This window comes from Bombina bombina, chromosome 4 (assembly GCF_027579735.1).
Source record: "Bombina bombina isolate aBomBom1 chromosome 4, aBomBom1.pri, whole genome shotgun sequence".
Classification (NCBI taxonomy): Eukaryota; Metazoa; Chordata; class Amphibia; order Anura; family Bombinatoridae; genus Bombina; species Bombina bombina.
Window position 1 is genome coordinate 371,663,207 of NC_069502.1, and position 22,671 is coordinate 371,685,877.

Genomic DNA, 22,671 nt, shown 5'->3' on the forward strand with positions numbered 1-22,671 from the left:
ATTCAGATAGAACGTGCAGTTTTAAGCAACTTTCTAATTTACTCATATTATAAATTTTTCTTCATTCTCTTGATATCTTTATTTAAAAAGGAGGAATGCAAAGCTTAAGAGCCGACCCATTTTTGGTTGAGAACCTGGGTTATGCTTGCTTATTGGTTTGCTAACTGTATCCACCAATACCAAGCGCTATCCATGGTGCTGAACCTAAAATGGGCTGGCTCCTAAGCTTTAAATTCCTACTTTTTAAATAAAGATAGCAAGAGAATGAATACAAATTGATAGTAGGCGTAAATTAGAAAATTGATTAACATTGCATACTCTATCTTAATCATTAAAGAAAAAATGTGGGTTTAGTGTCCCTTTAACTTCTTGGGTACCAGAGCGTGTTGTAAATACATTGCCACTAACTCTGGCAGCCAAAGAATATTTTGTATTGAGAGTTACTGAGCGATGTATCATTGGAAATGTAATAACATGTAAGAAGCATAGAGCATCTAAGAACTATATATCTTACAGTAAGGGCGTATGTACTATCAATAGCCTGTTCTTGCATAATGGTGCTGCATAGAAGGCTGAAAAATTCCTTTAATTGCTCATCTCATTAATTTATATTGTTGGTCAAGTGAAAAAAAAACAGTGTTTAAAAACAGTCCAGATCCGTATTGATTAAAACGTCACTGTCATGTTTCAATTTTGCATTGGCTACATATTTTGCTTCCTTGTAGGTGCAGAAACCCAGTGAAAAACTTACAATAGGGGACAATATGATCTTCTTGTTTGAAACCCAGTCAACTAATTTTTCAAGTAATGGTTTTTATGGTCCTGTAGTTTGTAGTTATGCCTAGTTATGATGGTCAACTGCTGGAAAATAAAAACTATTCATTTGGTTCTATATATATGTATATATATATATATATATATATATATATATGTGTGTGTGTGTGTGTGTGTGTGTGTGTGTGTGTGTGTGTTTGTGTGTGTATATATACTGTGTGTATATATATATATATATATATATATAAAACATGGAAGGGAACTGCACTCCAAGACGGATCAGGTACACATCCTGTGACTCAGTAACATCCAGCCCTGGGTGCTAAATAGCACTCCAAAAAAGCTGTGATGTCACCAGAGCCACAGGCAGTTAACCCCAGTTCCCGAAATGGGTGCAAGAACCAAGGGAGATTACAAATAAAAAGTAATACAACACATAGAAACACCCCAGCACTCACCAGCTAGCTCACAGCTAGAGATAAAATCACAACTGGGAAAGGTTAGTCACCGCATCTGGCCAAATGGGAAAGCTCATGCACCACGTCAAGGTCCTTTCCTTAGCCTGAGTCCCTAACACAGGCACACCATCATGCGGGCTCACAAAAGCTAAACAAACTGAGAACAAAGAAGGGGTGCACAGGTGGCTGTAATCACCCATAGAAAATACAAAACATGGAAGGAAACTGCACTCCAAGACCGATCAGGTACACATCCTGTGACTCAGTAACATCCAGCCCTGGGTGCTAAATAGCACTCCAAAAAGCTGTGATGTTCACCAGAGCCACAGGCAGTATAACCCCAGTCCGGAATGGGTGCAAGAACCAAGGGAGATTACAAATAAAAAGTAAATACAACACATAGAAACCCCCAGCACTCACCAGCTAGCTCACAGCTAAGATTAAATCACAACTGGAACTGTTAGTCACCGCATCTGGCCAAATGGGAAAGCTCAGGCACCACGTCAAGGTCCTTTTCCTTAGCCTGAGTCCCTAACACAGGCACACATCATGCTGGCGGCTCACAAAGCTAAACAAACTGAGAACAAAGAAGGGGTGCACAGGTGGCTGTAATCACCCATAGAAAAATACAAAAACATGGAAGGGAACTGCACTCCAAGACCGGATCAGGTACACATCCTGTGACTCAGTAACATCCAGCCCTGGGTGCTAAATTAGCACTCCAAAAAAGCTGTGATGTCACCAGAGCCACAGGCAGTTAACCCCAGGTCCGGAATGGGTGCAAGAACCAAGGGAGATTACAAATAAAAAGTAATACAACACATAGAAAACACCCAGCACGTCACCAGCTAGCTCACAGCTAAGAAAAATCACAACTGGAAAGGTTAGTCCACACGCATCTGGCCAAATGGGAAAGCTCAGGCACCACGTCAAGGTCCTTTCCTTAGCCTGAGTCCCTAACACAGGCACACCATCATGCGAGCTCACAAAGCTAAACAAACTGAGAACAAAGAAGGGGTGGACAGTGGCTGTAATCACCCATAGAAAATACAAAAACATGGAAGGGAACTGCACTCCAAGACCGATGAGGTACACATCCTGTGACTCAGTAACATCCAGCCCTGGGTGCTAAATAGCACTCCAAAAAAGCTGTGATGTCACCAGAGCCACATGGCAGTAAACCCAGTCCGGAATGGTTGCAAGAACCAAGGGAGATTACAAATAAAAAGTAATACAACACATAGAAACACCCAGCACTCACCAGCTAGCTCACAGCTAAGATAAAATCACTAACTGGAAAGGTAGTCACCGCATCTGGCCAAATGGGAAAGCTCAGGCACCACGTCAAGGTCCTTCTCCTTAGCCTGAGTCCTAACACAGGCACACCATCATGCGAGCTCACAAAGCTAAACAAACTGAGAACAAAGAAGGGGTGCACAGGTGCTGTAATCACCCTATAGAAAATACAAAACATGGAAGGGAACGGCACTCCTAAGACCGGATCAGGTACACATCCTGTGACTCAGTAACATCCAGCCCTGGGGTGCTAAATAGCACTCCAAAAAAGCTGTGATGTCACCAGAGCCACAGGCAGTTAACCCCAGTCCGGGAATGGGTGCAAGAACCAAGGGATATTACAAATAAAAAGTAATACAACACATAGAAAACAACCCAGCACTCACCAGCTAGCTCACAGCTAAGATAAAATCACAACTGGAAAGGTTAGTCACCGCATCTGGCCAAATGGGAAAGCTCAGGGCACCACGTCAAGGCCTTTCCTTAGCCTGAGTCCTAACACAGGCACACCACATACTGGCATGATGGTGTGCCTGTGTTAGGGACTCAGGCTAAGGAAAGGACCTTGACGTGGTGTATATATATACACTGTGCATATGAATAGACCAGTCCGGTTTGCCAATTCCGACCAGAATTCCTTGCCGGGTAAGTAACATTTTTAACTTGTAAATAATTAAATAATTAAATAAATGCATTAGTGGACGAATAAATAGATGCAAATAACCACTGGTGTTTAAAAAATAAAAAAATAAATATATTATGTTTGTAAAGAACTATGGGTAAGAACCTGATGAAAAAAAAGGTCTTACCCATTAGTTCTTTACAAACATAATATATATATTTTTTAATTTTTTAAACCACCGTGTGGTTATATTGCATCTATTTAGTTCGTCCATATGCATTTATTTTAATTGTTTTTATGTGTTTCCCCTGATTAAATGTAATTTACTAGTTTTTGCTTATATTCATTTTAATGCATTATTAACATTGCTACCTATATAACCACTCTTTATAGAAGCTTTTACTAGCGCTCCCTTATTTCACTTTGACTTATATTTAGCACTCTTGCCTCAAAACACTTCAATTAGAAACAATGGCTATATATAAAATATGTGAAAAGGTCCAAAACAGCAGCACTCCAAAGTATCAAAAAGACTTTATTTCAACAGAGCAACAGACAATAAAATCCACAACGTTTCAGTCAGCAGAACTTAACCACATGATTTAAGGTCTGCTGACTGAAACATTGTGGATTTTTTTGTCTGTTGCTCTGTTGAAATAAAGTATTTTTGATACTTTGGAGTGCTGCTGTTTTTGACTTTTCTGATATTGCTGGGATGAGTACAGTGCCCTTTAAGCTTGCACCCATTGGTAGGAGTTGCTGGGCTTTCCTTGTTTTTTTCTGCTCAGTATATATAAATGAATAGTTTAAATAGTGAGAGAGAAAAAGTTAATCCCCTGACCTGATTTCACTACCAGGTAATTGGTGTGCAAAAACCCTCAATAAAGGGAATGGTGCAGGCCCTGTGAACTGCACATGTTATAGCTGTTTTGCTATTTGACCGGGACACTTATTTACCTATTTATAACCACCCTGACATGAAGGATGTTTGTTTCATTTGATCTGTGTTGTTTTTAACAGTGCAAAATATATTGTTACAAACATGGTTACTTATTAGCGCATATATACGTATACTTTCTGTATATGGTATAATAGATTAGGGTTTGCAATGCTTTTTGTAGAATTTGTAGATTCTTTTGATGTTTTTTAATTATAAAATAAAGACTTGGTGTTTTGATATAAAAGAGTGCTGAATCCCTTTCTTTAAAATAAGGAGGTGAAATACTCTCCTGCAATACTTCTTTAAATTAAGTATATATATATATATATATATATATATATATATATATATATATATATATATATTATATATATATATATATAGATACATACATATATATATAAAACGAAAGATACAGGACAAATGGTTACTTTAAGCAAGTGGAAAAAACTAACTATACTATTAATGGTACAAGTACCAAAAGGTGGTGGCAGACCTATTTGATATTATCATTCTAAAGACTATAAGAAAAAGAAATGGGACATGTAAATAAATGAACCAATTGCAAAAAATAGGGAATCAGGCACTCTTTTATAAAGAATCAAGCAAAATTTAGCATACAAATGAAGAAGTTACATTCTGATCTGTGATATCTCACAAGGTTACCATTCAAAGCCATAGATAACCAACAAATGATAGATATTTGTTGGTTATCTATGGCTTTGAATGGTAACCTTGTGAGATATCACAGATCAGAAATGTAACTTCTCATTGTATGCTAAATTTTGCTTGAATATTTATTAAGAGTGCTTGATCCCTATCTTTTGCATGGTTCATTATTTACATGTCCCATTTCTTTTCTTATAGTCTTTAGGAAGGGATATTAATATATATATATATATATATATATATATATATATATATGAAGAAAACGGACAATCCAGGGCAAGTTAAAAACGATATATTTTATTCACCAACGATAAAAAGGTTCCAGGAGAGTCCATATACAGGTTAGCAGGGCAACACAGGCAAACTGAAAGCTAACATGTTTCGGCTATACAGCCGTAATCATAGCTAATCCAGTATACCTGTGATGCCCTTTTAAAAGCAAAACAAGAAAGGTAATTGGTCAATCAATACAACCCAATGCAGTGAAGCCTAGCCACCACCTTTGGATTAACCCTTAATGCAGAATCAGTCTCATTCAACAATTCTAAGTATTAAGATTGGATATAGAGAGAGTCCAAAAGAGATAGTATTAAAGTGTTATGTAACATAATACACTTAAATAACATATAAAAGAATAAAATACATACATGATAAAGGTGTAACAAATATATATATAAGCAAAATAGTACAAACAATTAATTGCTCATCATGTTTATCATAAAACTTTCCACAGTATGTTTTGCAAATACCCTAAGAAGGAGAGAAATATACACACTAATTTAAACGGTGCAAAATGTTTTGCATTTACCTTAAGAAGGGGAGAAATATACACACTAATGCAAACAATGTAAAAAATAAGGCAACCAAATGCCGGTACAAAAGTGTACAGCGTCAACAAAAATAGAGACCACCTGTTTGCTGTCTAATTCAAATACACATATATATATATTCCAAATGGCAGCAAACTTGCTGGCACTCAATTCAATATCAAGAAATGTTTCTCTATAATTTGTGATCAATACACACCATATTAAAGATGGCGTGAATCAATAGAGAATTACATACTTATCACTACATGCAACAAAACTTGTTAAAAATGTTGTGTCACAATATAGAGATCATTCATGGTTGACAGCAATAAGACCAAGTGGTCATATTAATGTAGACTATGGGCATCAGACCAAGTTCGCAATTGGAACAAGGTTCTCAGACCCACTGAACTGACCGCCCCATCTAGTAAATATCCCAGAGATGGTAAAGTTATATTACTTGACAGCCAATATGCCCTTAAGGTTCCTGTTTTATTTACTTGTATATAGTTCAAATATATATTTCAAGTTTATATTTTTCTCTCAAGTAGACAGCTCAACACAGAGTAGTCAAAAAACAACCACTAGAAACTGAGTACAATTGAATATGGATGTTATTCAAGTTTCCCATATAGAGAAACTTAGTTAAATTATTTCCAATAGTTAATTAAATCGTACTCTGAGTTTAGTCCCTTGGGTACCCTAGTTTTTAATTTAAAAACCCAAAACATTTCGTGTTTGCCCAGAATTTTATCCTGTCACTCCCTGGGGGGGGGGATTTTGATATATTCAATGGCTTGCCATCTGAAGTGTCATTTTCTATTATGAGTACATTCTTGAAATGTTTAACAAGGGGGGGTAGTAGCCTCACCCAATTTGATGGTTGACAAATGGTTCCGTATTCTGGTATTAACCTCAGTTGTCGTAAGACCTACATATTGTAGGCAAAACTCGACACATGTAATGAGGTAAATGACATAGGAGGACGTACAGTTGATGGCAGGACTGGATCTTAAACTCCTCTCCTGTGACTAATGACCGGAATGTATCTGAAAAGATACAAAACTCACATGGTCTGCACCTAGACCTGCCGCTTCTGTACATCCCTATGTGTAAGCCCACGCACTTGGGCGATCTCTAGTCACTGGTGGAATTTCAGAAGGGGCAACCACAATTGCCAATGTCTTACTGCTCCTATAGGAGCAACGCAAGCCTCTCTCTACACTGTTCTGTAGTTTGTCGTCAGCAGCCAACATGCAAAGTGCTTATTGACTATTTTACAAAATATCCTGGTATTCAATCACTATAATCCGTTACAAATGTAACTTTGGATGACACCTATGCAGATAATGTTCCTAACCCTCTCCGGTTCTCCTAACAGGTGTCTCCTATCAATCCTATCCACCTGCGATTGGGCCCTGTCAATAACAAGTTCTAGGTAACCTCTATGGTATAGACGGTCCCTCATTGCCCTGCTCTGTTCTGTATATGCAATTTCATCAGAGCAATTCCTCTTCACCCTGATAGCTGCCCCTTTGCATACTGCAATAAGGGACAGGCCTCGGGTGGCAACTTCTCGCATGTAGAAGAGTATTTTTAGTTATGGGTTTTCTGTACAGGTCAATGAAATATGTCCCATTGGCATTTCCCGTCAGTGTGATATCAAGAAAATTCACAGATCGCAACTGACTTTCAAATGTAAAACCTAAGACCAACATTGTTGGTATTAAGTTGCTGTACGAACCCTTCAACCTCACACTGAGACCCTTGCCAAATGAAAAGCAGGTCATCAATGTAGCGCCTGTATAGCACCACATTGATCCTTGTAGGTATTTTTATCTCCATAGATGTGGGACACCAGCCAGCTCCCACCAACCCATATACAGGTTGGCAAAGGACGGGGCAAATTTTGCCCCCATAGCGGTCCCACATCTCTGGAGAAAAAACCTGCCTTCAAACCGGAAATAGTTATGGGTCAACAGGAATCACGTGCTCTGAGTACAAAGAAGATAAATGTACTCGGAAAATCAGAATATTCTCCAGAAAAAATGCAATTGCACTTAAACCTTCTCATGGGGTATAGAGGAATAGAGAGCCACGACATCCACTGTTAACCAAGAGTAACTGTCATAATTACACTGAGTACCCTCCAAGATACCTATAACATCCTTAGTATCCCTAGTATAACTATGCAGGGACACAACGAAAGGGTGCAAAATAGCGTCCACCCACTCAGAGAGATGTTCAGAGAGTGACCCTATACCACTGAACATTCTTGAGGGATTTGTGGACTTTGGGGAGATGGTGGAAAATGGGCACCACAGGGCTGCAGACAAGAAGATAGTCATAAGTAGCTATACAGGCGCTATATTGATGACACTGCTTTTCATTTGGCAAGGGTCCTCAGTGTGAGGTTGAAGTGTTCGTAACAGCAACTTAATAACCAACAATGTTGGTCTTAGGTTTACATTTGAAAGTCAGTTGCGATCTGTGAATTTTCTTGATATCACACTGCACGGGAAATTGCCAAATGGACATATTTCCATTGACCTGTACAGAAAACCCATAACTAAAAATACTCTTCTACATGCGAGAAGTTGCCACCCGAGGCATGTCCCTTTTGCAGTTGCAAAGGGGCAGCTAATCAGGGTGAAGAGGAATTGCTCTGATGAAATTGCATATACAGAACAGAGCAGGGCAATGAGGGGCCGTCTATACCATAGAGGTTACCCTAGACATGTTATTGACAGGGCCCAATCGCAGGTGGATAGGATTGATAGGAGACACCTGTTAGGAGAACCGGAGAGGGTTAGGACATCATCTGCACAGGTGTCGTCCAAAGTTACATTTGTAACGGATTATAGTGATGAATACCAGGATATTTGTAAAATAGTCAATAAGCACTTTTGCATGTTGGCTGCTGACGACAAACTACAGAACAGTGTAGAGAGAGGCTTGCGCTGCTCCAATAGGCGCAGTAAGACAATTGTCAATTGTGTTGTCCCTTCTGAAATTCCACCAGTGACTAGAGATTGCCCAAGTGCGTGGCTTACACATAGGTGGATGTACAGATGCGGCAGGTATAGGTGCAGACCGTGTGAGTTTTGTATCTTTTCAGATACGTTCCGGTCATTAGTCACAGGAGAGGAGTTTAAGATCCAGTCCTGCCTCAACTGTACGTCCTCCTATGTCATTTACCTCATTACATGTGTTGAGTGTTGCCTACAATATGTAGGTCTTATGACAACTGAGGTTAATACCAGAATACGGAACCATTTGTCAACCATCAAATTGGGTGAGGCTACTACCCCCCTTGTTAAACATTTCAAGAATGTACATCATAAAAGAAATGACACCTTCAGATGGCAAGCCATTGAATATATCAAATCCCCCCCCCCAGGGGAGGTGACAGGGATAAAATTCTGGGCAAATGCGAAATGTTTTGAGTTTTTAAATTAAAAACTAGGGTACCCAAGGGGCTAAACTCAGAGTACGATTTAATTAACTATTGGAAATAATTTAACTAAGTTTCTCTATATGGGAAACTTGAATACATCCATATTCAATTGTACTCAGTTTCTAGTGGTTGTTTTTTGACTACTCTGTGTTGAGCTGTCTACTTGAGAGAAAAATATAAACTTGAAATATATATTTGAACTATATACAAGTAAATAAAACAGGAACCTTAAGGGCATATTGGCCGTCAAGTAATATAACTTTACCACCTCTGGGATATTTACTAGATGGGCGGTCAGTTCAGTGGGTCTTAGAACCTTGTTCCAATTGGGAACTTGGTCTGATGCACGTAGTCTACATTAATATGACCACTTGGTCTTATTGCTGTCAACCAAGAATGATCTCTATATTTGTGACACAACATTTTTAACAAGTTTTGTTGCATGTAGTGATAAGTATGTAATTCTCTATTGATTCACGCCATCTTTAATATGGTGTGTATTGTCACAAATTATAGAGAAACATTTCTTGATATTGAATTGAGTGCCAGCAAGTTTGCTGCCATTTGAGATATATATATATGTGTATTTGAATTAGACAGCAAACAGGTGGTCTCTATTTTTGTTGACGCTGTACACTTTTGTACCGGCATTTGGTTGCCTTATTTTTTACATTGTTTGCATTAGTGTGTATATTTCTCCCCTTCTTAGGGTAAGTGCAAAACATTTTGCACCGTTTAAATTAGTGTGTATATTTCTCTCCTTCTTAGGGTATTTGCAACACATACTGTGGAAAGTTTTATGATAAACATGATGAGCAATTAATTGTTTGTACTATTTTGCTTATATATATATTTGATACACTTTATCATGTATGTATTTATTACTTTTATATGTTTATTTAAGTGTATTATGTTACATAACACTTTAATACTATCTCTTTTGGACTCTCTCTATATCCAATCTTAATACTTAGAATTGTTGAATGAGACTGATTCTGCATTATGGGTTAATCCTAAAGGTGGTGGCTAGGCTTCACAGGCATTGGTTGTATTGATTGACCAATTACTTTCTTGTTTTGCTTTTAAAAGGGCATCACAGGTATACTGAATTAGCTATGATTACGGCTGTATAGCCGAAACATGTTAGCTTTCAGTTTGCCTGTGTTGCCTTGCTAACCTGTATATGGACTCTCCTGGAACCTTTTTATCGTTGGTGAATAAAAGATTTCGTTTTTAACTTGCCCTGGATTGTCCGTTTTCTTCATTTGTTCTACATTGCCTGAAAATCCAGGGGCAGAATGGGAGCATGGTGACTTTCTCACATATTCACATTCAAAAGCAGTAACAGGTTGGGCGCATATCACGGCTGTTTGTTGTCTGCGTCGGGGCTGCCTGGACACGCCCCCTTCTCTCCCTCCTCTCTCACTCCCACTTCAACCGGTGAGCGGAGCACATGACGTGTGCATACAGTGGATACCTGAGCAAGCTTTCAGAGGTATGAGGAAGTGACCCCGCGGCTTGGACACACTAAGGAGTGGTAAGGAATGCATGGCTGTTGTTGCTGGAGCACCGGGTTGCTCACATTTACTTGCAATTCCTACCGAGTGTGTGCACTTTAATGCTTTAAGCTGTATGTCACAGGAATCGTTATATTTGATGCTATTCGATTGTTTGGGAGAGACTGCCATTCTATAAATCCTTTTGGGATACTGCTATCTGTGGATATCATTGGGTAGATTTGTTTGTTTATTTCTACCACTACACAAGTGAGAACTTTATACAACAGTTCCGTACCTTTTGGCTCAGTAAAAAACTCTCTTACACTGGACTATATATATATATATATATATATATATATATATATATATATATATATATATATATTGAAAGAGATAGAACAGAAGCTAGAATAGCTTCCATGCCTGTTCAATTTTATTTTAACTCCTCAGGGTGCACATTCTTTTTGCACACTATGGCCTCTAGTTATCAAGCCGTCAACCTCAAATACGCTGGAATTCCGCAGCGTATTTGTGGCGAGGCTGATTCGCTTAAGTTATCAAGCCCTACAGACCGGCAAAAGTAGAATATAGTGACGTAAGCTTCGATCCGCTGGACTCAGTCCGAAACAGATCGATTCTTACGTCACTCCAGATGTTCCGAATGCAAGTACGGCACAATCTGACTACTTTTGGGAGTTATCAAAAAACTAGCAGGTGCGCTCGGCACTTTTCCGGCCCAGCGTACCTGGTTTTCAATCCGCCGCCCTGGAGGTGGCGGATCCCATAGGAATCAATGGGAGTCTGACCATAGCGAAAGTTCATGTTCGCTGCTGCCCAACATCCCATTGATTCCTATGGGAATTGTGTACACCTAACAACCTAACATGTACCCCGAGTCTAAACACCCCTAATCTGCCCCCCTACACTGCCGCCACCTATATTAAACATGCTAACCCCTAAACCGCCGCTCCCGGACCCCGCCGCAACTATAATAAATGTATTAACCCCTTAACCGCCGCTCCCGGACCCCGCCGCCACCTACATAATACCTATTAACCCCTATCCTGCCCCCTCCTATACCGCCGCCACCTATAAAAAATTTATTAACCCCTATCCTGCGGATCCCAAACCCCGCCGCAACTAAATAAATTGTTTAACCCCTAAACCGCCGCTTCCGGACCCCGCCACCACCTATATTAAACTTATTAACCCCTAATCCCCCCCCCTACACCGTCGCCACCTATAATAAATTTATCAACCCCTATCCTGCCCCCTCTACACCACTGCAACCTATAATAAAATTATTAACCCCTAAACCTAAGTCTAACACTAACCCTAACACCCCCTATCTTAAATATTAATTAAATAAATCTAAATAAATATAACTCTTATTAAATTAATTATTCCTATTTAAAACTAAATACTTACCTATAAAATAAACCCTAATATAGCTACAATATTACTAATAATTATATTGTAGCTATTTTCGGATTTATTTTTATTTTACAGGCAAATTTGTATTTATTTTAACTAGGTACAATAGCTATTAAATAGTTATTAACTATTTAATAGCTAAGTAGATAAAATAAAGACAAATTTACCTGTAAAAAATAAAACTAACCTAAGTTTCAATTACCACCTAACACTACACTATCAATACATAAATTATTCCTATTTAAAAATAAATACTTACCTGTAAAATAAAACTTAAGATAGCTACAATGTAATTAATAATTACATTGTAGCTATTTTAGGATTTCATATTTATTTTACAGGTAACTTTGTATTTATTTTAACTAGGTAGAATAGTTATTAAATTAGTTATTAACTATATAAAACTCTACCTAGCTAAAAGAAATACAAATTACCTGTAAAATAAATCCTAACCTGAGTTACAATTAAACCTAACACTACACTTATCATTAAATAAATTAAATTAATTAACTACAAGTAGCTACAATTAAATACAATTAAATAAACTAACTAAAGTACAAAAAAATAAAAAAATATTACAAGATTTTCAGCTAATTACACCTAATCTAAGCCCCCCTAATAAAATAACAAAGCCCCCCAAAATAAAAAAATGCCCTACCCTATTCTAAATTACAAAAGTTTAACAGCTCTATTACCTTACAGCCCTTAAAAGGGCCTTTTGCGGGGCCGTGCCCCAAAGTATTCAGCTCTTTTTGCATGTAAAAAAAAATTCACCCCCCAACATTAAAAACACACCACCCACATACCCCTACTCTAACCCACCCAAACCCCCTTAAAAAAACCTAACACTAACCCCCTAAAGATCATCCTACCTTTAGCCGTCTTCAGCCAGCCACACCGATGGAAACAGAAGAGGACATCCGCAGCTGCCGAAGTCATCATCCAAGGGGCGCTGAAGAGGTCTTCCATCCGATAGAAGTTTTCATCCATGCTGACGTCTTCAATCTTCATCCATCTGGAGCGGAGCCTTCTTCAAACGAGCCAACGCGGAGACATCCTCTTCCAATGACGCCCTACCCGACGAATGGTTATTCCTTTAAGTGACGTCCATCCCAAGATGGTGTCCCTCGAATTCCTGTTGGCTGATAGGATTCTATCAGCCATTCGGAATTAAGGTAGGAAAAATCTGATTGGCTGATGCAATCAGCCAATCAGATTAAAGTTCAATCCGATTGGCTGATCCAATCAGCCAATCAGATTGAGCTTGCATTCTATTGGCTGTTCCGATCAGCCAATAGAATGCAAGCTCAATCTGATTGGCTGATTGCATCAGCCAATCAGATTTTTCCTACCTTAATTCCGATTGGCTGATCCTATCAGCCAATCGGAATTCGAGGGACGCCATCTTGGATGACGTCACTTAAAGGAATATCCATTTGTCGGGTAGGCATCATTGGAAGAGGATGGCTCCGCGTCGGCTCGTTTGAAGAAGGCTCCGCTCAACTCCGGATGGATGAAGATTGAAGACGCCGCATGGATGAAGACTTCTATCGGATGGAAGACCTCTTCAGCGCCCCTTGGATGATGACTTCGGCCGCTGTGGATGTCCTCTTCTGTTCCATCGGTGGTCGGCTGGCTGAAGGCGGCTAAAGGTAGGATGATCTTCAGGGGGTTAGTGTTAGTTTTTTTTAAGGGGGGTTTGGGTGGGTTAGAGTAGGGGTATGTGGGTTGGTGGGTTTTAATGTTGGGGGGGTTGTATTTTTTTTACATGCAAAAGAGCTGAATACTTTGGGGCATGCCCCGCAAAGGCCCTTTTAAGGGCTGGTAAGGTATAGGAGCTGTTAACTTTTGTAATTTAGAATAGGGTAGGGCATTTTTTTTATTTTGGGGGGCTTTGTTATTTTATTTAGGGGGTGCTTAGATTAGGTGTAATTAGCTTAAAAATCTTGTAATAGTTTTTATTTTGTGTAACTTAGTTTTTTTTTATTTTTTGTACTTTAGGTTTGTTTATTTAATTGTATTTAATTCGTAAGCTACTTGTAGTTAAATAATTTATTTATTTAATGATAGTGTTAGTGTTAGGTTTAATTGTAACTTAGGTTTAGGATTTATTTTACATGTAATTTTGTATTTCTTTTAGCTAGGTAATTATTATATAGTTATAACTATTTAATAACTATTCTACCTAGTTAAAATAAATACAAAGTTACCTGTAAAATAAATATAATCCTAAGGATAGCCTTACAATGTAATTTTTAATTACATTGTAGCTATCTTAGGGGTTTATTTTACAGGTAAGTATTTATTTTTAAATAGGAATAATTTATTTATGATAGTGTAGTGTTAGGTGTAATTGAAACTTAGGTTAATTTTTATTTTACAGGTAAATTTGTCTTTATTTTATCTAGGTAGCTATTAAATAGTTAATAACTATTTATAGCTATTGTACCTAGTTAAAATAAATTTAAATTTGCCTGTAAAATAAAAAATACAATTCTAAATAGCTACAATCTGATTATTTAGTAATATTGTAGCTATGTTAGGGTTTATTTTATAGGTAAGTATTTAGTTTTAATTAGGAATAATTAATTTAATAAGAGTTATAATTTATTTAGATTTATTTAATTTAATATTTAAGATAGGTGGAATGTTAGGGTTAGTCCTTAGACATTAGGTTTAAGGGTTAATAATTTTACTTATAGGTGGGCAGCTGGTGTTAGGGGGGGCAGGATAGGGTGTGATAAATTTATTATATGGTGGCGACAGTGTAGGGGGGCAGGATAGGGGTTGATACAATTTACTTATAGGTTGCGGCGGTGTAGGGGGGGCAGATTAGGGGTTAATAAGTTTAATATTGGTGGTGGGCGGGGGTCCAGGAGCGGCGTTTAGGGGTCAAACAATTTATTTAGTTGCTGTGGGGTCTGGGTTCCGCAGATAGGGGTTAATAAATGTATTATAGGTGGCAGTGGTTATAGGGGGGGGCAGGATAGGGGTTAATAGGTATATATGTAGGTGGCGGCGGGGTCCGGGAGCGGCGGTTTAGGGGTTAATACATTTATTATAGTTGCGGCGGGGTCTCTGGGAGCGGCGGTTTTAGGGGTTAATAATTTATTATAGTTGCCGGCGGGGTCCGGGAGCAGCGGTTTAGGGGTTAACATGTTTAATATCGTTGCTGGCGGGGTCTAGGAGTGGCGGTTTAGGGGGTTAATAACTTTATTTAGTGCGGGGGGGGCTTCGGGGGGTGCCGGTATAGGGGGGTAGAAGAGTGTTGTTTTAGTGTTGGTGCTATACTGACAGCTTATCAATAAAGCTGGGGAAAAAGCCGAAGAGCAGCGAGATCGGTATGAGTGATAACTATCACAGTCGCTGCTCATCACCCCGTACTTGGTTGCGCCGCTTTTGACAGCTTTTTTGATAACTTTGGCGGAGTGTATTCAGGTCAGCCGGACCGTGATGTGAGGCGGAGCTCAGACGAAGGACATTAAGTAGACCACGTTGATAACTGAAGGCCTATGCCCCTTCCACAGAGAAAAAATATTCTGTAGCATATCAGTCTGACCCTGTCCAAAGGACAGCCCAGCACCGAAATACCAGGCAATTCTTCTCTGAACAGGGAAGCAACAACCCCAGACAATCGTTTCGGCCTCCTATGGGCCTCGTCAGGTAAGGTGCAGTTGTATCTCTCTAAGGCAAGTGTGCAGCGAGTCTCCGTCTGGTTTCCCCATTACTCTTAGGGTGACCCAAGAGCAATTTGCATAAAATCAAAAGACGTGGACTCCCTTGCTCTCAGTGTGCTTAGAGGAATATGCGCTACACCTCACTGACGAGGCCCAATGAAGGCGTGAAACGATTGTCTGGGGTTGCTGTGTTCCTTGTTCAGAGAGAAATTGCCTGGTATTTCGGTGCTGGATTGACTGTACTAGGCGGGATCAGACTGATATACTACAGGAAAGTTCTACTCTGTGAAAAGCATTTACTGGGCCTAAAAAGCTGCACCCAGGTGGTAAATAGCCATAGAACAGGCTAACAATTGGTATTGAGACCAGTGGTCATTCTGTGAGTGCACTTCTCTCTATATGTATTTTAGCCTCCCTATGGGAAAAAGGGGGGCAACCAGACGTGGACCTCCTTGCTCAGTGTGCTTAGAGGAATATGGCTACACCTTACTGATGAGGTCCAATGAAGGACAAAAACGATCGTCTCTCTCTCTCATCCTAGGATTACCTGGTAAAAATTGGACATTGCTCAAGCAGCTGTGGGTAAAAGCCTGATGTAAATCTAATTCCCCATCCTGCACTATTTTTTTGCCTCTGCCTAGGGGGTTCATGGTTCCGCCAATCCTCTGGCATCCACCCCAAGCTGAACCTTGGGGAATGAGGTTTTACCCCCCCTTGAACCCCGCAGGCGGAGGCAAAAATATAGTGAAGATGGGGGAATTACAGTGCATCGAATATATGCTTTGATACAGTGGACTCAATGAAGCACATGCACTCTGAGGGGATTTATGTATATATATATATTTATATATATATTCAGGTATTAGTTGGGTAGTAATACTAGCCTCATTAAAGTAGGTAGAAGTGTTCAAAAAAACTTCAGGGTTACATCCCCTTCCAACAAGCGTTACTTCTATATCTTTTTATTTGTGTGATGAACATGGGCCATAGCAGAGCTAAAGATATTTTTGGACTTGTTTTTTAAGATTCTACCTACTGGCAATGAGAGCTATTAATCTTTTTTTACTTTAAGATGGTTTATGAAGATTTTTCTCCTGAAGCTAATGCTAACTTTACTTGTATTAAGGTTTAAGTGTGTTTGCCTTTGCATGTAGCTTTTGGTAGGAAGGTCTTTATGAGGCATAGGTGTCTTTTTGCTCCACCCATGGGAGTTATTTTGGTAGCTGAAGCCACTATACCTGGGTATATCTAAACTAGTGGAGTGTGATAAAAACAAGATTTGTTCATATAATCTTACTATAAAAACATTTCTTCATGCTCATTGTAGTATATTATGAACATTCAGTGTGGCTCAGATTTAGTTATATCCTATTCCTGTTTATTGTTTCCCCTTTACTATGCCATAATCCTTTTCAATGGCCTTTTTCTCAAATAGTTTCTGGCTTGGCTGTATGTGAGCAGAATGTAGAAGATATAGACTGGGGAATGGAAAGGTGCAATGAAGAGTTCTGTAGTTTCTGCTTACTCTTTAAAGATGTTACTAGTTACTAATAGTTTTATTAGAACTATGTTATATATATATAAGAAATGAAAGTGTAAATTTTTTTATTTATTAGCCAGTATACATTCTAATGCATTTAACCTCTATAAGTGATTGCCTCTCTATGCTCCAGTTCATATCATGTCCTTGACCCAAGCTGGGAGCATTTCCTGCCTCTTCTCTTATCCAGATGATTCTTATTTGGTTCTCTTTTTCTCCACAAAGTCTGTTCATGCCTCTCATCCTCAGCAAACACTAAGATTAAACCATTTCACACTTAATAAAGTAATCACTATCTATTTATAAAATGGATTCATTTATTTGAAGAATATGTACATGTTTAAAACCTCAAAATAACTATGAGGTTTATTATAATCATTTAAGGGTAAAATCTGTATAAACATCACTAGAAAATACTTTGTTTTAGATGACTAGCATATATGTGTATGTACAGTTGTGCTCATAAGTTTACATACCCTGGCAGAATTTATGATTTCTTGGCCATTTTTCAGAGAATATGAATGATAACAGAAAACTTTTCTTTCGCTCATGGTTAGTATTTGGCTGAAACCATTTATTATCAATCAACTGTGTCTTACTCTTTTAAAATCATAATGACAACAGAAACTACCCAAATGACATGATCAAAGTTTCAATACCCTGGTGATTTTGGCCTGATAACATTCACCAAGTGACACAAAGGGGTTTGAATAGCTATTAAAGGTACCATCCTCTATCTGTGATCTGTTTGCTTGTAATTAGTGTGTGTGTATAAAAGGTCAATGAGTTCTGGACTCCTGACATGATCCCTGCATCTTTCAATCCAGTGGCAGGGCACTGACGTTTCTGGATTCTGAAGTCATGGGGAAAGCAAAATAACTGTCAAAGGATCTGGCGGGAAAAGGTAGTTTAACTGTATAAAAACAGGAAAGGGATATAAAAAGATTGAGAATGACCAACTAAAATTTCAGCCCACAACTGCAAGGAAAATAGTCTTGGATGCAAAGAAAAACCCACAAATAACTTCAGGTGAAATACAGGACTCTCTGAAAACATGTGATGTGGCTGTTTCTAGATGCACAATAACGAGGCACTTGAAGAAAGAAAGTCGCCAGCAGAAAGCCATTACTACGCAAATGCCACAAAGTGTCCCGCTTACAATACGCCAAACAGCACAGAGACAAGCCTCAAACCTTCTGGCACAAAGTCATTTGGAGTGATGAGACCAAAATTTAGCTTTTTGACCACAACAAGGCTTATGATGAAATGTACACCATTCCTACTGTGAAACACGGAGGTGGATCGCTGATGTTTGGGGATGTGTGAGCTACAAAGGCACAGGAAATTTGGTCAGAATTGATGGCAAGATGAATGCAAGTATGTTATCAAAACATACTGGAGGAAAATTTGCATTTATCAGCCCGGAAGCTGCGCATGGGACATACTTGGACATTCCAAAATGACAATGATCCTAAACACAAGGCCAAGTCGACCTGTCATTGGCTACAGCAGAATAAAGTGAAGGTTCTGGAGTGGCCATCTTAGTCTCCTGAATAATAGCATTGAGCCACTCTGGAGAGATCTCCAAACGTGCAGTTATTCAAGACAGCCCAAGAATTTACAGGAACTGGAGGCTTTTGCCGAGGAAGAATAGGCAGCTTTACCATCTTGAGAAGATAAAGAGCCTCATCTACAAATACCACAAAGACTTCAAGCTGTAATTGATGTTAAAGGGGGCAATAAACGGTATTAAGAACTGGGGTATGTAAACTTTGATCAGGGTCATTTGGGTAGTTTCTGTTGCCATTATGATTAAAAAGAGTAAAACACAGTTGATTGATAATTAATGGCTTCAGCCAAACACTAACAATGAGTGAAAGAAACATTTTTGTGCTATCATTCATATTCTCCATGAAAAATGGCAAGAAATCATAAATTCTGCCAGGGTATGTAAAACTTATTGAGCACAACTGTAAATCATTTTACATTGTGCTGTGTAACATTAAAATACTTCATAACTAAAATAACATTTTACTAAGATGATCTTTTTAAACTGTCCTTCATCAACCTTGATTGGCTACTCTAATGTCCTCCCCTAGACTCCACATTCTCTTAGTGTTGATTTTAAAGGGACAGTCTAGTCCAAAACAAACTTTATTATTCAGATAAGGCAATGTAATTTTAAAACAATTTTAAAATTTGCATCTATCACCAATTTTGCTTTATTCTCTTGGTATTCTTCAGTTGAAAGCTAAACATAGGAGGTTTGCATATGCTAATGTCTAAGCCCTTGAAGGCCACCTCTCATCTCTAGGGCATTTTTACAGTTTTTCACCACTAGAGCGTGTTAGTTCATGTGTTTCATATAGATAACACTGAGCTCACGCACGTGGAGTTCCTAGGAGCCAGCATTGATTGGCTATAATGCAAAGTTCTGTAAAAAGCACTGAGATAAGGGGGGAAGTGTGCAGAGGATTAGATACGAAGGTAATCACAGAGGTAAAAAAGTATATTAATATAACTGTGTTGGTTATGCAAAATTAGGGAATGGGTAATAAAGGGATTATCTATCTTTTAAAACTATAAATCATTCTGGTGTGTAGACTGTCCCCTTTAAAGTCCTTCCTTTCCTTTTCCATCCCTGCTTTCCCTGTCACTTTGGCAGAATAAGGTGAGTGGAATGAAATCAATGATCCTACAGAAGTGGTTCTTAGTCATAGTATTGGATACACTAATATGCCATAAGACATCCTTTAAGGGTGCCAGAGATTTTAGCCTTACAACTTGTTTTGTGCAAAAATACCATTACAAATGAACTTTTTCAAATGAAGCTACATCTGATGTGTTACGGTACCAACTGTGTACCAAGGGTTAACCCCAGATGAACAATGTCCCTGCATAGACAATCAAGCAATACACAACCCAGCCAGTTCAGGTTTAAAACAGAATGACAACTTTATTTGAAGGCAGCACACCAGATTTATACCCCAGGTTTTTGACCCCCCCTCAGATGGGGGTTGAAAGAAGGTTGTACATTATATAAAAGGGAGAAGCGCCCTTTGACATGATACAATAGAAATTATATTACTTAAATACTTTACTTAGGCAGATAACAACTTAAACACATTTGGCTTGTCTTATCACCTAGCGTCTGTTCTCTGAGGGTGATTAAACAATGGCCTGTTTATTACTTAAATGTAATTATAGCACACATAGCTGAGGCCAGAAAACATGTCTTTAGAAATTAGATTCTTAAAGCTAACCACAGTTAACTCTTTCAGACCTGACAGGAAGGTCTGTCACATAGCTCCCCCTTGTGGAACACCTACGGCAGACCCGGCTTGACCCTTTTGCGGGTCAACCTGGGGATGACCGGACTAGGAGGTGGTAGGCATGTCAGTTTGCTGGGACAATCCATCTGTATTCCCGTTATGAGAGAGAATCCCTGTCTGTATAAATACAGGGTTCAACCTCATCAGTGCCTCCGACTAGGGCTAAACAGTCCTTCAAAATATCATCGGCTTCTTTACGTGGTTTTTGTACCTGCTCTTTATAGGTATCCACAATCCCTTCATACTGACATAGGGTGCCCCTTGAGTTGCCTGCACCTCCCTATGGACCCAGTGTCAGCTTCTCCTCCAGTGTCACTAAGTTTGTCCTTAATGTTTCATGTTCCACTCCTCCAAGCTAGTGTTTTCTGCAGTCTGTCGGGTGCAGCTTGTCTAGCAGAGATTCCTGTTCTAAACGTGCTTTTTCCTCTGCACTCCTCTTCTCTCCCGCTAGCACTGTTACATGATTATTTAACGTGACCATTTTATCCTCTACGTGACTCCTTCCTCCTTCATCAGCGCATTGTAACGTGACTCCCACATATCAATAGCGGATAGAGATTTACCTGAGCTCAGCGTCCTGGGGCTTAGCAGCAGGGGGTCCGTCTCTGCTGCACGATCTGAGCACGGGTAGTCACACAGGGTTAACATCAGCGGGGACCCATGGGAGCATAGGCAGAAACAAGGGGGACCAAGGTATTTCCAAGGAGAACATCAGCTGGTAAATCCTTCATGACCCCCACATTCACAGGTCTAGCGCCCCCTCCCCAATCCAAATGCACCCTGGCAACAGGTAGGCGGAACACAGTGCCCCCTGCTACCCTCACAGCCACAGTGTCTCCTGTGTGCTGTTTCTCAGACACCAAGTTCTTTCGAAGCAAGGTCATGGTAGCACCAGTATCCCGTAGACCACTGACCTCCTTCCCATTCACTTTAACCAGTTGCCGGTTATTCCGGTGGGCAGCTTGCACAAGGTCTGCCTCATGTAGGATGCCCCAGCATTCTTGCGCCTCTACATAGCGGGCCGCAGGCTGAGGATTACGTGGGATTCCGCTAGCGGGTCTTCTCCAGGACTGTGCTTGGTTCGCTGCGTTTAGGGGACACTCTGGTCTTTTGTGCCCTAGTTGCTTACATCCAAAGCACCGAATAGGTTGTGAGTAGCCCCGCGAATTGAACCAGGCTCTCTGAGGGTAGTTCGTGGCCCGAGACCGTGTGGTATAGCGGTGTGCTGGGGGTTGGTAACTGGCAGGTGCTGGGGTGACTGGGGGTCTGTACTCCACTCTGGCAGGGGGCTTAGTGGTAGCAGTGTCCAGTTTGCGGGCATCCGTATACTCATCTGCCAAGCGAGCCGCTTCATGCAGGGTGGAGGGTTTACGGTCCCGAACCCACTCTCGAACTCCTGCGGGTAACTTGTCGAAGCAATGTTCCAACAGGAATAGCTGCAGCACCTCTTCCCCAGATACGGCTTGGCACCCCGCTATCCAGTGAGCTGCTGTGCGGTGCACCTTACATGCCCACTCAAGGTAGGAATCACCAGCCAATTTAACAGTGTCTCTGAACCGCCTCCGGTATGCCTCCGGTGTAACCGCATACCTGGAGAGCAGAGCCTCTTTTACAGTATTATAATCCCCGACTTCCTCATCTGGAATGGCCCGAAAAGCCTCACTGGCCCGGCCGGATAATTTTCCGGATAATATCGTGACCCAGTCCTCTGCGGGTACCTTGTGTAGTGCACATTGCCTCTCAAAATCTGCAAGGTACCCATCAATCTCTCCTTCTGTTTCCAGGAAGTTTTTAAAGCTGCAAATTTACTTTTCCTTTTTCACTGGGGTTGCTGTGACTTGGGCTGCTGCAGCGCCGTTTTGGCGAAGTAGGTTGGCCTCCACAGCTGCTATGACCCGGTCGATAATTTCGGCAGATGGGTTGGGGCCATAATATGCCAGTCTTATTTTAACTGCCCGATCAAAGCTTGCTTCTTCAGGGGTTCTGTCTGATATGCTGGGCCCGATTGGTTCCTTCTGTCCCTGGTACTCTTTCCATCTTAGTCAGTATTGTAATAATCCCCCTCTTCCTGAGGTTACTGGCTTGTGTAGTTGCTCTTCTGGGCGATAAGGATTCTCCCGTCGCCTTGCTCACCAATGTTACGGTACCAACTGTGTACCAGGGT

General features: G+C 40.0%; 1 protein-coding gene across 1 annotated transcript in view; it reads left to right on the plus strand.

Annotated features, from left to right (window-relative positions):
- The window catches only part of TMEM212 (transmembrane protein 212), a 102,239-nt gene that overhangs the window by 14,367 nt on the left and 65,201 nt on the right, over positions 1-22,671 (plus strand). Inside the window, 1 exon segment of the mRNA XM_053711821.1 lies at positions 10,365-10,373. Within this exon segment, the coding sequence (XP_053567796.1) occupies positions 10,365-10,373 (9 nt within the window).